Genomic DNA, 15,539 nt, shown 5'->3' with positions numbered 1-15,539 from the left:
TAACTTAAACCCATCTTGCATTTTATTTTCTTACTCTCTTCCCATAAAAGGTTTTCAATCTTAAAATATTAAGTTTTTCATTTCACAGATACTTATTCACTTTATTCCACTGTTTTGATCACTACTTAATAATTGTTTATTTCTTTTTTTAAAGTAATTTTGTAAAATATGTTCCATAAATGCTGCCGGGTATGAAAGTCAATTTTGTATTTTGTGGTCAAATGTTTTGTCACTGGTGCAATTTGAAGATGACATCTCTTTGCCTCTTTTGAACAATTATAAGCCAAATTTGATCTTTCTAACAGGCATTTTTTAGATATTTACAAGTTAGACATTTTGTTCAGTACAAGCTTTCTGATTTTCCTCTAATCTCAAAAACTAATATTCTTGATTCATTTTTTAACTTGTGGTTTCCCCCCCCAGTGCATTAATATCATATATTTATAATGATTTATTGGATTTAAGATCGGCCTCAATGGCTGGAATTAAGAACAATTGGGAATGAGATTTGAACATATTATTTTCAGATGAAGATTGGTATCAACTCTCAACTTGATTTATGATTCTTCATTTTGTGCAAGGCATTGCTTATTACAATTTAAGGTGATACATCGAACACAAATTATCTTATTTTTATGCAGTGTGATTAAATGTAACATTTTTGAACCTTCTCTGATCCAAATGTTTTGGGAGTGCCAAAATTTAGAGATTCTGGAAAGACCTTCTCCAAACTTTATCAGTGATTCTTAAGATTAATTTAAGAACCTTGCCTGTTAATTGCTCTGCTTGGTTTTTCACATGAGCCAGAGATACCTCTGTCTGCAACTCAGGAGAAAGTTGTAGCCTTTACCATGCTGATAGTCAGATGAGTAATTTTATCGAAATGGAAAGATGACTCTTCACCTACCCATACACAGTGGTTATATGATGTAATGTCCTGTTTAAGCTTGGAGAAAATTAGATGCAGCTTTAAAGATGGAAAGTTTCAATTTGTAAAAATGTGGGGCCCATTCATAGAATACGATCATGATTGGAAGGATTAAGAATTTTGAATGTTCCAGAGATTTTCTGTCCAATGACTGGAGGTTGCTATCCAATCCATAATTTCCCTTTTCTTTTATAAAGATTACTTTGATTAGAAGGAGGCGGTAGATTAGATTTAGTTTTTAGATTTTTTTTTTCTCTTTTCTCAATTTTTATTTGGATTAATTTGGCAAATATGGGTTTAACATGATTATCATTTAATGCAATAACTTCTCATGTGGATTGAGGAACTGTCTAGTGTAGTTCCATCTTCATTTTTTTTCAGGATATTGTTACAATTCAGGGTGGCGCATAGGTTACATATGTTCAAAGTTAAATTATATCGTTTTTACCTGAATGTTGATCCTTTATGCAATAGGTGTAAAATCTTTGAAGATTCATTGATTCATATGTTTTGGGAATGTCCTAATTTAGAAAGATTTTGGAACTATATCATTCAGACTTCATCTAAAATTTTAAAGATCGAATTAGAACCATGCCCTCTTATAGCTTTGTTTGGCTTTTCTCAAGAAGACGATGTACTTTTGACTTCAACTCATGAGAAAATTCTTGCTTTTTCCTCGTTAATAGCTAGATGAGTAATTTTAATGAAATGGAAAGACAACTCTTCACCTACTCATGCCCAGTGGTTTCATGATGTTATGTCCTATATAAGCTTGGAGAAAATTAGATACAGTACAACTCCCGATTATCCAAAATGGTCAGGACCACGTCTGTCAGAAAAATTTTTTTTTGGGAGAACTGGTTATTTTTTAAAAAAAAGCCCAGTAGCACCAGCAAATCACTTGTATCAATGATTAAGCAGAAACAAACAACAAGGGAAGGCTCTTTAAGAATTAAAATGAATGTTTCATTCTCACCAAAAAAAATGTTAGCCACTGCTGATCCCTGATACGACCAAACCGCTGATCCCAAGACCAACCAACCACTGTCACCGACCATGAGGCTTCCCAGGCTGCTGGAGCACTCACTAGAGAGTCGGCGAGCTCCTGCCTCCCTGGTTACCCGGAGCTCCTGTCTGAATCCTCCCATAAGCCTACTGCACATGCACGCCGGGGAGTCTGGTGTGCATTACGCTTAGGGAAGGGTTTGGCGTCTGGAGCTCCATTATGCCATAGAAGGATGGCCACTGAGTCTGAGGCCCCGGTCCTTCCCGGGAGGCTGCTCTCCTTGATATGCCAGGTCAAGGGATTCTTCCAACTGCTTGCGGCTTCTGGGTCCAAAAGAAATTTTGGATAATCCGATTTCAGATAATCGGAGTTGTACTATATATTCTTGACTCTTTTTTTGTTTGTTTTTGATTTGGCTTGGTTTGCTTCCATTGCTATCAATAATTCATTGCACTTATTAAAATTCGTAGTTTAATGAATGGCTCTTTTTTTTCTCTCCCTTGAAAGGTATGTGCCTGCCCTCTGTATTGGAAAGCCCCATTGTTTTGGGCAGCTGGTGGAGAAAGAACAGGATATGTATCTGTCCATAAGTTCGTTGCAACATGGAGGAAGTAAGTGTTTTGTTCTCTCGAGTGTTCCTCAGCTCTTGACTTGTATAATGGCTTCCTTTTTCTGAACAAGTTTCAAATTAATTAGTGGTAAGGCCATACATAACACTGGCCCATATACAATTCACATCAGAATCACCATTTGTAAGTATCTGACTAAAGGACCTTGAGTCCACAAATGTCAATTTTTAAATTGAAGTTGTAAGGTTTCTCCTGGTGCAACAACATATTGAAAATGTTATGCAATGTAAATATTGGATGGACTGAACAAAGCTAGTGCTTGAAGGCAGATTATGAGACCACCAGTGTTGATTTTGCTTTTGCTTGTATGATACATTGCATATTTGAAGTTTAACAACTGGAAGGAATTTTTCATTTTTGGTCAAGCTTTCAGACAGCTGAAATCTGCTAAAAACTTGCCTTGAGTTTTATAATTTTTCTAGTTTCTGAAGTTGTATACTTCCACAATACCTCTGACACCCTTTCTCATTGCTCGGAAAGTTAGAAATTTAAAATTTTAAGTAATTTTAAAAAAAATTTAAATGTTATATTTTAATTTAAATATAGACAATGCAGCATGGTAACAGGCCCTTTCAGCCCACGAGCTCAATTACACCCAATTGACCTACAATCTCAGTACATTTTTTTTGAACGATGGGAGGAAACTAGAGTCCCCGGGGAAAACCCGCGCAGACACAGGGGAGAAGGTACAACCTTCTTACATACAGTGTGGGATTTGTTGTGGTTTCCAATTGCTGGCACTGCAACAGTGTTGCGCTAATCGCTACCCTAACCGTGTCTCCCTACATTCAAGTGGGTAATATTGTGAGATAAAAAATAAAGGAAACCTAAAAGCATGTCTTGCAGTTTACATATTAGATGTGTTTAAAATTATTCTGAATATATCATATATTTAAAAGCAATATTTATTTTTGGTAGGGCGTTGAGTGCAAAAGTAAGGAGTCATGTTGCAACTATATAAAATTTTGGTTAGGCTGTACTTGGAATACTGTGTGTAATTCTGATCACCCTGATGCAGAAGAGATGTGGGGGCTTTGGAAAGGATACAGAAAAGGGTTAGAAAAATTTTGCCTGATTTATAGAGTATGAATTAGGGGGAGAGGTTGTGTTTTCTCTGGAATCTAGAAGGCCAAAGTGGGATCTGACAGGAGATCTGGTCACAAACAATTTTCTCTGCTATCTTCAGAGAATTGGACCCCTTGTAGATAGCGAGGGTGGGCTGAGTGAGAAGTCAGAGGAAATGGGGGAAATTTTGGGGGAAATTTTGAATGATTTCTTTGCCTCGGTATTCACTAGGGAAAAAAATATTGAACCAGTTAAAGTAAAGAAAAATAGTGGGGAGGTCATGAAGCATATAAGGATAACCGAGGAGGGAGTGATGGCTGTGTTGAAAAAGATAAAGGTGGATACATCTCCGGGACCGGACAAAATATTCCTAAGGACACTCAAGGAGGCTGTGGACAGATAGTGGGGCCATTAACAGAGATATTTAGGATGTCACTGGCCACGGGGGTCGTGCCAAAGGATTGGAGGGCTGTGCATGTGGTTCCGCTGTTTAAGAAAGGGTCCAAATGTAAACCTGGGAATTATAGGCCTGTGAGTCTGACATCTGTGGTGGGCAAGTTGATGGAAAGTGTTCTGAGGGATGGTATTTACAAATATTTGGAGGTACAGGGATTGATAGGGAGTAATCAGCATGGTTTTGTCAGGGGTAGATCATGCTTGACAAACCTGATTGAGTTTTTCGAGGGGGTTACAAAAAAGGTTAATGAAGGGAAAGCTGTGGATGTTGTCTATTTAGACTTTAGTAAAGCTTTTGACAAAGTTCCCCACAGGAGGTTAGGAAAAAATTACTTAATGAATGGCTCTTTTTTTTTCTCTCCCTTGAAAGGTATAAATGAGGTATAAATAAGGAGGTAGTGAAATGGATTCAGCAATGGTTGGATGGGAGGTGTCAGAGAGTAGTGGTAGAAAATTGTTTGTCCAATTGGAGGCCAGTGACTAGTGGAGTTCCTCAGGGATCGGTCCTGGGACCACTATTGTTTGTTTTATATATTAACAATCTGAAAGTAGGGGTGGAGAATTGGATAAGCAAGTTTGCGGATGATACAAAGATTGGTGGTGTTGTGGACAGTGAGGAAGATTACCGTAGATTAAAAGGTGATTTAGGAAGGCTGGAGGTGTGGGCTGAGAAATGGCTGATGGAATTTAATACAGATAAGTGTGAGGTGTTTCATTTTGGAAAGGCAAATCTAAATAGGTCATGTGCATTAATTGGTAGGCTATTGAGATGTGCAGAGCAACAAAGGGATTTAGGAGTGATGGTAAATAGTATCAAGGCTGATACTCAGGTAGATGGTGTGGTGAAGAAGGCATTTGGAATGTTGGCCTTCATAAATTGGAGTATTGAATTCAAGAGTAGGGAGGTTATGATGAAATTGTACAAGGCATTGGTGAGGCCATATTTGGAGTACTGTGTCCAGTTTTGGTCACCAAATTATAGGAAAGATATAAACAAAATAGAGAGAGTGCAGAGAAGGTTCAGGAGAATGTTGACAGGATTTCAAGGTTTAAGTTACAGGGAAAGGTTGTGCAGACTAGGGCTTTTTTTTCTCTGGAGCGTAGAAGATTGAGGGGGGACTTGATAGAGGTGTTTAAGATTTTAAAAGGGACAGACAGAGTAAATGTGGATAGGCTTTTTCAATTAAGAGTGGGGGAGATTCAAACTAGAGGGCATGGTTTAAGATTGAAGGGGGAAAATTATAAGGGGAACATGAGGGGAAATTTCTTTACGCAAAGGGTGGTGGGGATGTGGAATGAGCTTCCGACAGACGTGGTCGAGGCGGGATCATTGGTTACATTTAAGGAAAGACTGGATCGTTACATGGATAGGAGGGGACTAGAGGGGTATGGACCGGGTGCTGGTCAATGGGATTAGGAGGGTGGGGATTTGTTACGGCATGAACTAGATGGGCCGAACTGGCCTGTTCTGTGCTGTAAGTTAGTTAGAAGGTACAGAAACCGGAAGATCAGCACCTCTAGGTTCAGAACAGTTTCTTTCTGACAACTACTAGGCTCTTAAATCTCCCATGTTACACTATCAGGAATGGCTCTGACGCTGCAAAAAACTAGCTGCATAATTGTAATAACACTTTTTCTCTTGCACTGTGGTTATTGTGAATATTTATTATCTATCGCATATTTTCTTTTTAATTTAACGTTATGTATGCTATTTTCTTATTAATTGTTCAGCTGCAGCACCTAAGAATTTTGGCGCACATGCTCGATGTATATGACAATAAACTTGGTTATCATAAAATGAGAGGCATTGTTAAGATAGATTGTCAAAATCCTTTCCCCACATTAGATGACATGTGTTTAAGGTAAGGGGAGGAAGTTTAAATGAAATGGGTGGGCAATTTTTACTCACAGAGGTAGGTGTCAGAATATGCTGCCATAGTAGCATTTATGATACCTCTGGATAGAAACATTAGGAGAGTTTTGGTTTATTTGGACATGTATGTGGTCAGAAAGGGCCTTTTCTTGTTCAGTACTGTTCCATGTTTTCTGTTCTGCTTGCTGGAATTGGAAAGCTCATTGGCATGTTCTTGATGTGTGAATTATTTAAAGGAGATTTGTTTTTATTAGCACCAAAGTTGACCTCTGCCATATCACTGTATTTTGCTGAATCTACTAGTCATAATCAAAGATTGTTATGGTAATCTACCTATTCAGAGAAGAAATTCCAATGCTATCCACAAATTTGCTGATGACATTATGGTTGTTGGAATAATCCCAAATGGCAAAGAGGAGGGAGATAGATCAGCTCGTTGAGTGATGTCACTCCAACAACCTTGTGCTCAACATTAGCAAAATGAAGGAGATGATTATGGAGTTCATGAAGAAGTCAGGAGATCATGGTCCAGAACTCATTTGAGGACTCAGTAGAAGAGATGGTTAAGAATTTCAAATTCCTGGGTGAAAACCTCTGGAAGGATCTGTCCCGGAGCCTCCATGTTGATACAATCACAAAGAAGACTTGCCAGAAGCTACACTTTGTGAGGAGTTTGAAGAGATTCGGAATGTCACCGAAGACTCTCAAACTTCGACAGATGTAGCTTTGAGACCATTCTAGCTGATTGCATCACTGTCTGGTATGGACAGCCAAAGCTTAGGAGAAGAAAAATTCCGGAAAGTTGTTAACTCGGCCTGCAACATTGACTTCAGTCCATGGAAGACATCTACATGAGGCGGTGTCCGAAAAAAGCAGCCTCTATCCTCAAGGACCCACACCACCCAGGCCATACCCTCTTCATTCTGTTACCATCGGGGGAGGGGAAAAGTTACAGGAGCCCAAAGACAAACACTCAATGGTACAAGGACAGTTTCTTCTCTGCTGCCTTAATTTGATTTTTGGTGCACCGTTTTTATTTATTGTTGCAAGATGGCTCATATGAATGTTTGAACACCTTTACACGGCTGCAAAATGAATTTTGTCATTCGTTCATGACAATAAATTCTGATTCTGAAATGAGGAGCACTCCCAGATTCTGAAATGAGAAGCACTCCCAGATTCTGAAATGAGGAGCACTCCCAGATTCTGAAATGAGGAGCACTCCCAGATTCTGAAATGAGAAGCACTCCCAGATTCTGAAATGAGGAGCACTCCCAGATTCTGAAATGAGGAGCACTCCCAGATTCTGAAATGAGAAGCACTCCCAGATTCTGAAATGAGGAGCACTCCCAGATTCTGAAATGAGGAGCACTCCCAGATTCTGAAATGAGAAGCACTCCCAGATTCTGAAATGAGGAGCACTCCCAGATTCTGAAATGAGAAGCACTCCCAGATTCTGAAATGAGAAGCACTCCCAGATTCTGAAATGAGAAGCACTCCCAGATTCTGAAATGAGAAGCACTCCCAGATTCTGAAATGAGGAGCACTCCCAGATTCTGAAATGAGAAGCACTCCCAGATTCTGAAATGAGGAGCACTCCCAGATTCTGAAATGAGAAGCACTCCCAGATTCTGAAATGAGAAGCACTCCCAGATTCTGAAATGAGAAGCACTCCCAGATTCTGAAATGAGGAGCACTCCCAGATTCTGAAATGAGGAGCACTCCCAGATTCTAAAATGAGGAGCACTCCCAGATACTGAAATGAGGAACACTCCCAGATTCTGAAATGAGGAGCACTCCCAGATTCTGAAATGAGAAGCACTCCCAGATTCTGAAATGAGAAGCACTCCCAATATTTCCTTTCAAGGATGTATGTGAAAATTGACTGGAAATATTTGCTTACTGAGGGTTGGACAAAAATTAAAATTTGCTTATTTGCTATTGAAGGGTGGCATTGCTGAGAAGGATAGCATTTATCATTTCCCAAGTGTCCTTAAAAATGGGATGGTGAGTTGTCATCATGAACTACTACAGTTCTTCTGGTCAAGATACTCCCACAACACTGCTGTTAGGGAATTACAGCATATAGATACAGTATAACCCCTGGTATTCAGCACTTAAGGGGATTTTGTTTGAGACTGCATGCTGTATGATGGGCAAGCAAACAGCAAGCTGTGCCAATTTTAATCTTCCATAAATTTTTTTTAACCTATTTTTAGTGAATTTTTAGCTGGTTGCTTGAATTCTGTATAACAGGGTTTTACTGTATGTGACAGTGAAGGTACAGTGATTTTATCAAATTGGAGGGGACGATTCAAAGTACTGTCCTTTCTCATGATGAAGGAAGTCACATTTAACATAGAACCTTACCGTACAGGTCCTTTGACCCTTGATGTTGTGCCAACCTGTATATTCCTACCTCTTAACCCTCTATTTTACTTTCATCCATGTGCCTGTTTAAGAGTCTCTTGAATAATGTTTAAGCCTCCACCACCACCCTGGCCAGGCATGGTGGTGGAAGCTGAAACACTAGGGGCATGTAAGAGCCTCTTAGAATAATTCAAGTAAATGGCCAGTGCATTTTGTAAATGAGAAACATGGCAGGCGTTGTGCACCAGTAGTGGAGGGGGTGAATATTCAATGGGGTGCAAATAGAATATGGAGGATATGGAGGCTGCAGTGAGCCTCGAGTTAGCCAGCCCGTTCTTGTAGCCATAGTATTTGAGGATGGACTATGATCACACTGAAATTATGGGTGGTATATCACGTAGAAATGGTTGTGCCCACTTTATTTGGGACCTGGTTACTTTTGTGGACATGGTCTTGTCATGCAGCACTGTATTCAATTGACCAAGGATGAACACTGCTTGTGTGTGAGAATTCAAGTGGTTTGCAGTTGTATGACCTGTTGAATATTTCGATTTTATTATAGAGGCCCCTGATGGATATTTGTGTTTTTTTTTTAATTCTTTATCCCGTATGTCTTTCTTGAAAATCATAGGATCTTGCAAAAATGCCATGATGATGCTTCTAAATTCCTGCATCTTCTGTCAAAGCCCAGCTGCAACTACTTGGAGCAAGAAGACTTCATTCCAATGATACAGGTACTCTGAGATTTATTTTTATTGAGAATATTTTGATATTTTGCTTTGCAATATGAAGAATTATCAGATAATTTGACATACTCTTTGAAAAAGTGGTTGGAAATGAGTAAACGTGTTATCCTGTAGATAGTTCTTCCTTGTTTTGCAATTTGATGAACTTCATACTGCAGTTTAATAAAAGTGACGAGCTTTTGAAATAATTTCAAGTTAGCTTGTTAGGCAGGTTCAAAAGTAAGCTAAAAATGGGACAAGATGATGGTACGCCAAATATTTTGGAGTGTAAATTTATATTTGCGGCAGATATTTGACCAAACTGTATGGGTACCAAACTAATATAATAATGATAAACTGCATTCCAAGGTGCTAATAATGAGCTGAGGAATAACTAATTTGTAGATAAGTTGGGTCAAGGAATTCCCAGTCACCTTTCAGATGAAATATTAAAACCGTATCTGTTTGAAGAGATATGAAAGGTTCCTCTGATATGATTTAAAAAAAGAATGCTGTGTTTTTAGGGCACTCCCTCAATCTACAGAATCTAATTTGTTACTTGTGCGAAAATTATATTATTTTATTGCTATGTTTGTCTGTATCACCATGGTAAAATATTATATTTTATTGATTTTTGACAATGAAATACTTTGGATGATCTTAAGGATTTTAAAAGTGCTTTAAATTGAAAATGTTTTTATATGAATATTTAACTTCAGCATAATTCTTCTCATTTTGGATAAGCATAAAATGCCGTTTAATGTTGAGTATTCTGCTGATCTAAGAATAGTGGGATAAAGCGGCAGTGGGGTGTGAAATCGAAGTGCTTGGCCACTAGGAGGTCATTGCCGTTGCAGCGGATATTCCCAGTTGGTATTCAATCTCCCTGATGCAGAGGTGGTTGCATTGGGAGCACTGGATGCAGTGCCAAACTGAACTTTCACAGGTGAAATATTGCTTCACTTGCGTGGATTGTTTGCGACTCTAAATAGTGGTAAGGCAGGAGGTGTAGCACTTGCTGCAGTCAAGGAAGTGATGAGTGGGAAAGGATGAGTGGTGCAAAAAGAGCAATTGTTCTGGAAATTGAGATTAGAGAGGACGAGGTGTACAATGACAGAATCCCATTGTCAGTGGCAGAAATTGTGGAAAATTATGTGTTGGATATGGAGGGTGGTGTTGTGGCCAGAGAGGAAGAAGGGAACCTGGGGGGAACGGGAGGGGGTGAGATCTGGAATTCCTTTCTCCTACATAAAAGCCTATGACTATTTGGTTTGTCTCTGCCTTTCATAATTTTTAGTAAACCTCTACAAAGTCCCCCTCAGCCTTCTCCACCAGCAAGAAGCCCCCAGCCTATCTAGAATAATGCAAGCCTACTCGTCCTGGTAACATTCTTGTGAATCTTTTCTGCACCTTTTCCTGTGTAATAATATCTTTCCTTTTGCTGGGTGACCATAACTGTGTAAAGTAACAACTAGTACAGTTGTAACATGATGTCCCTGTCCTGAACTCGATGCCTTTTATTTTAAGCTGCTTCCAGAAACTAGAAAGTTTATCTAATTTCTATAGGCATAAGTACTCAAAGCTAAATAGCTTGCATTTCTCATTTTTGGGGGTACAAAATGGCCCTTTCTCTGAGACCTTTCAATATAGATGATGTGTTATAATGCAGAAAATTATTTTAGTTTTTTGTTGTTGAATTAAAGTTCGAACAGAAGTTAATGAAATGTAACTGCAAAGTGTAGAGTATTAATAACAGCAAATTTTCAAATCTCTCATCCAAAAATATAGCTTTTGGATGCTTTTTTTAAAACTTCCTCTCCCCCCCTTCTTCCCCCCGCCCCCCCCCCAATCCATCACCTTCCATCATTTAGCCCTGAATTTGACATTAAAAATTCAGATGGAATATATCCTAGTGCCCATTTTTACCTCTATTTTGTCTTGTATCTTTTTTCACCCATCAATATTTTGCAAGATGCAGATCCTGTCATCAAACCAGCAGTTGACAGGGAGAGTCTAGAAGTTATTTCAGTGAAATAATTAATTCTGGCATTTGATCTTTCTTTTTGCATCGTGAGCTGGTGACATTTGATCTGACTCTTTTGATAAATGAAATAAAAATCTGTTCAGAGTGGACTCAATTTCTTTTGGTAACCCTTAAAACATTGATTTATGTGTTCTATATATTGCTTCATTCAGGGTGGTTAGATTTTTGAGTGGAGCCTCATCTTCCCATTTAAGATGCATGGAAACAGTTTATAAGTGAGCATACCATCTTAATCAATGTAACTTTCAAGGTCAGACTTTTCCCTTGATTTTTTTTTAATGCAAAAGTTCAGTTTGGCAGCTTTTGGTATGGGGGGTGGGGTGCGGGACAGAAGAGTAAATCACCCTGTTCGTCGATGTGCAGCAAACTGGAAATGGAGAAATCAACATAAAGATGTAATTTACAGGAGTAAGGAAAGAGTTGACTGGGTCTGATGGCAAGGTATTCTTCCCAAATCAATGATCTGATTGCACAAGTACAACCTGACGAAACAGCCTTCTCCAGTCCTCAATGCAAAACATGCAGACACACAACCAGACACAACACACATACAGACAAGCAATGCATATGCAGGATAGGTATTCATAAAGCAAATGTGAGAGTCTCGGATGGTTAGTGTGAGCAGTTCCTTTGACTGATCAGCGTCCTCACTGCCCGCGGGAAGAAGCCATTCCTCAGCCTCGTGGTGCTGGCTCTGTTCCTCCTGTATCTCTTTCCCAACAGCAGCTGCTGAAAAATGCTACGTGCAGGGTGGAAGGAATCTTTGATGATTTTGCACGCCCTCTTCAGACGACAATCCTGGTAGATCACATCAATTGGGAAGGAGGGGGGGGGGTGTGGTTGGGAGACTCTGTGGCTCTTATAGTCCTGTGGATTGTCCTCTGATCCATTTCTCTGCTGCAACTGTATCACACTGTGATGCTCTCAATAGAGCTCCTGTAGAAGGTTGACATGATGGTGGCCAGTAGCCTTTCTTGCTTCAGGAAGTGCAGTCGCTCTTGTGCCTTCCTGACAAATTAGGAGATGTGTTCACAGTAGGTCACTAGTTAAGTGAATTCCAAGGAACTTGGTACTCTCCAGTCTCTCCACTACAGAGTAATTGATGTGTCGTGGAGGGTGATCATTCCTAGTTCTCTTGAAGCCCACGATCATCTCCTTCATCTTGTCCACGTTGAGACTATGGTTGTTACACTCAGGCGTATCACGAGATTTTCCACCTCTTCTCTGTAGTATGAATCGTTATTGTTGATGTGGCCATCTGCAAACCTGATGACACTCTTAGTGCTGGATCTGGCAATGCAGACTGTGGTGTGAACAGGAGCAGGCTGAGCACACCGCCCTGAGTTGAGCCCGTGCTCAGTATGACAGTGGTTGATATTGTGCGACCAACCCAGACAAATTGTGGTCTTTCCATTAGGAAGTCCAGAATCCAGTTACAGAGAGGGGTGTTGAGTCCTAGCAAAGATTGTATGGTTGATACCAATAGAAAGTATTTGTGTCAGTAAAAGAGCTAAAGGTAACTGATGTATTGTAGCAATTCAGTTACAATATCTACATTCAACTAGTATTTTCTGAGCTAATTTCTTCTGAAACAAAATTAGTTTTATAATGCATCAGGGTGGTTCTAGATGTTACTAGAACTAAATTTAAGGTGTAATTTATCTTAACAATATTTTTAATTTAATCCCCCCCCCCCAAAACATTTTTCAGCAGCTGATTCCTCCCTACAGTGTTGGGCTAATATGATTTTCAAGAATGAGATGGATTAGAATAATCTTTGATAGGAACATAAAAGCAGAAAATTGAAATGGATCTTTTAATCCCTTGAACTTTTCCACCTTTCAATCAACATGCAGCTTGTGTTTGATCCTTCCCTGCCATTTCTCCATATTGCTTTTGCAAATAAAAATCAAACCAATTCTGGATTAAATTTCAAATTAAGTTTACATGCAATAATATATTTGGAGATACGAAGCTTCTCACATCACAAAGTTCCTACTCTAACCCCAACTTCTCAGCCTACACGATTTAATATACACTCTGATGGCATCAGATGATTAAAAAGCAATTTGGTTTAGTAAGTACTGTTATGGGGCATATTAGAATGGTTATGGATAAATATGTCTTTAAAAGAGATAGATTGTGGGTCACTTCACAAACAGAGTAACACCACAAAATACATCTCATTTAAAACACAAGAGCTTTGTTGAAGCTTGATGTTGAGGATCTGGTTGATTTTGCAGAGACAATGGAACTGCTTTGGAAAAAAACTTCAAAAGGAGCTGCAAATGGACCAGAGTCTAGGCTCAAGTACAAATAAGATGTTTCAAAGATTGGATTTGGAGCCTTGGGAGAGGTCATTTGGTTTTTGCAAGCAGAGAGAGGGAAAAATAACAGGATTCTTCTATCAGAGAGAGAGAGAGAGGCCAGTTCTACAGTAGTAGATGAGGCAAGCTGGCAGGCTTGTTGAAAGACCCCATTTTGAAGATGGGTTGTGAGTTCTGAGTTCAGCCTGTCCAAAACCCCTGTAGTCCTTACAAGGGGAAATGACTGGCTAGAGTGTTTCTCCTGAAAGAAGGGAAACAAGAGGAACTCTGGTGACCTGGAAGAAGAGGTAATCATTTGGAAAACCCATGATGGGGCAAGCTTCTTTGGCAAGACACTGAAATGATTGATTGGAGGAAATCAGTTTGTGTGTGTCCAACAAGTAACAAATATCTCTCTGAAACCATCAAGAACCTTCCTGAGCTGTAACCATTTACCTTTCAAGCACCGGAGCCTGGTGAAGATTCCTAAAGGTTCAATTCTGTGCACAGTATAAGAATTGCCTGATACCGGTGACCTTGAAGAAGTGAGATTGGACTGTGAAACAAAGAACTTTCCTGAACATGTGCACATTGCATGTGTGCTTAGAATTAGAAGGGGATTGTTAGGTTAAATTAATAGTACTAAGTTAAAGTTTGATCATGTTATTATGTCTAAGGAAAATTAGAAGCAACTTTTGTTTAAGTAACTATTCGACTTGATGAATATCTATTGCTCCTGGGCTTTGGTATCCTCTGGAATTATAACAGTACTCAATTGTTTGAACAGCTGTTGGTTTCCTTTTGTAGGATGTGGTGAATGCACACCCTGGGTTAACATTTCTTCGAGAAGCAACAGAATTTCACACTCGATATGTCACCACTGTAAGTGATACTTTGAGTTGAGAACTACTTTTATTTCCTGCTGCTGCTTTTATTCATGCTTTAGTATTATTGCTTGCTCATAACTTGCAAATAGATGCCACTTGCTTTCTATTTGAAATACTGTATTCAAGTGTCTTGATTATACGCACTGATGCTTTATTTAAATAAAACACAGTTTATTTAAGAGACTGTGGAAAGAAATGAATCTTGAAGCCTCTTTTACGTTCTTAGATTTCAATATAAATACTCCCACTGAACATGAAGTTGGTTCACAATACAGACAAACATTTCCAAGTTGGTGTTCCCAATGTGGCAGATCTTCCACTACCACTAGTTCACAGGTCATCTGCAGACTGGATCACTGTAAACTGAGTATGTGGGTGTGACACATGGCCTCTCTCATTGCAAGTGCCCAGACACCTGTCTCAAACTGGAAAATGTGCAGCCTCTTTCCACTCCAGTCCAGGTAGTGGAGGCCCTGGTGCCATGCCTTCTACTGAAATGAAAAACTGCTGTTGTGGTCTTCATTGGAAAGTTTTCCACTTTGGAGAAAGGTATAAGATTTCTCACCAGATTTGAGAATACAAGAATGTGGGGAATATGTCAGTAGATGGCAAACTCCAAAATTCCTGATCAATTTTTGGAGAATCCTGACTAATTTTATTTAAAAAGGTCCTTCCCACAGGATAACAAAACTTACCAGGGTGTAAGTTAATGGGATGTAAATTGGGCAGCAAGGATTATAGGGCCAAATGGCCCTATTACAGTGATGTATGTCTAAATTAAACAAAAATTAACCACGCATTTTGATTAAACTGTTACCTTTTGGCAGAAGTCAGAATGGAAATCAGTTTTGCGGCTCTTGGAGGAGTGATCTGATTGTGGGGTGAAAGCTCACAACAAGGTTGGATAAGCAGGATTCTGATATTACGGTGGTTGACAATTGAGTTAGATGTCTGGGAAGTAAACAATTGTGAGTGGATTTGGAGGGCAGATCATGGAGCAGGAGCTGAAGGACAGATTTATGGGGTCATTTTGGAGGCCTGCCATAAGCAAAATATTTATCATCTCACATGGGAATGCTCATGAGGCCTGGGGAAAATTAGTAAGCATTTTTTTTTAAATGATCAGTCCAAAAATGTTTTAGGAGATTGATTTTAAATAAGTGGAACCTGCCCATGTAGAAGTAACAGCACAAGCAATTATGCTATTTTTTTGTTCTTACAGAGCTGGTTAACAAGTATTTAGATGCCTC

At 39.2% G+C, this 15,539-nt stretch overlaps 1 protein-coding gene across 8 annotated transcripts in view; it reads left to right on the top strand.

The window, feature by feature from the left end:
- The window catches only part of ppp2r3b (protein phosphatase 2, regulatory subunit B'', beta), a 122,287-nt gene that overhangs the window by 55,731 nt on the left and 51,017 nt on the right, over positions 1 to 15,539 (top strand). For all 8 annotated transcript variants that reach the window (XM_069891967.1, XM_069891963.1, XM_069891968.1 and 5 more), the window contains 3 exons: positions 2,442 to 2,545; positions 8,959 to 9,061; positions 14,210 to 14,284. In XM_069891967.1, the coding sequence (XP_069748068.1) occupies positions 2,442 to 2,545; positions 8,959 to 9,061; positions 14,210 to 14,284 (282 nt within the window). The remainder of the gene's footprint in view (positions 1 to 2,441; positions 2,546 to 8,958; positions 9,062 to 14,209; positions 14,285 to 15,539) is intronic.

The sequence above is a fragment of the Narcine bancroftii genome, chromosome 7, assembly GCF_036971445.1.
Source record: "Narcine bancroftii isolate sNarBan1 chromosome 7, sNarBan1.hap1, whole genome shotgun sequence".
Taxonomy (NCBI): domain Eukaryota; kingdom Metazoa; phylum Chordata; class Chondrichthyes; order Torpediniformes; family Narcinidae; genus Narcine; species Narcine bancroftii.
Note: the sequence above shows the minus strand (reverse complement) of the source record. Positions and strands in the feature narration are given on the sequence as shown.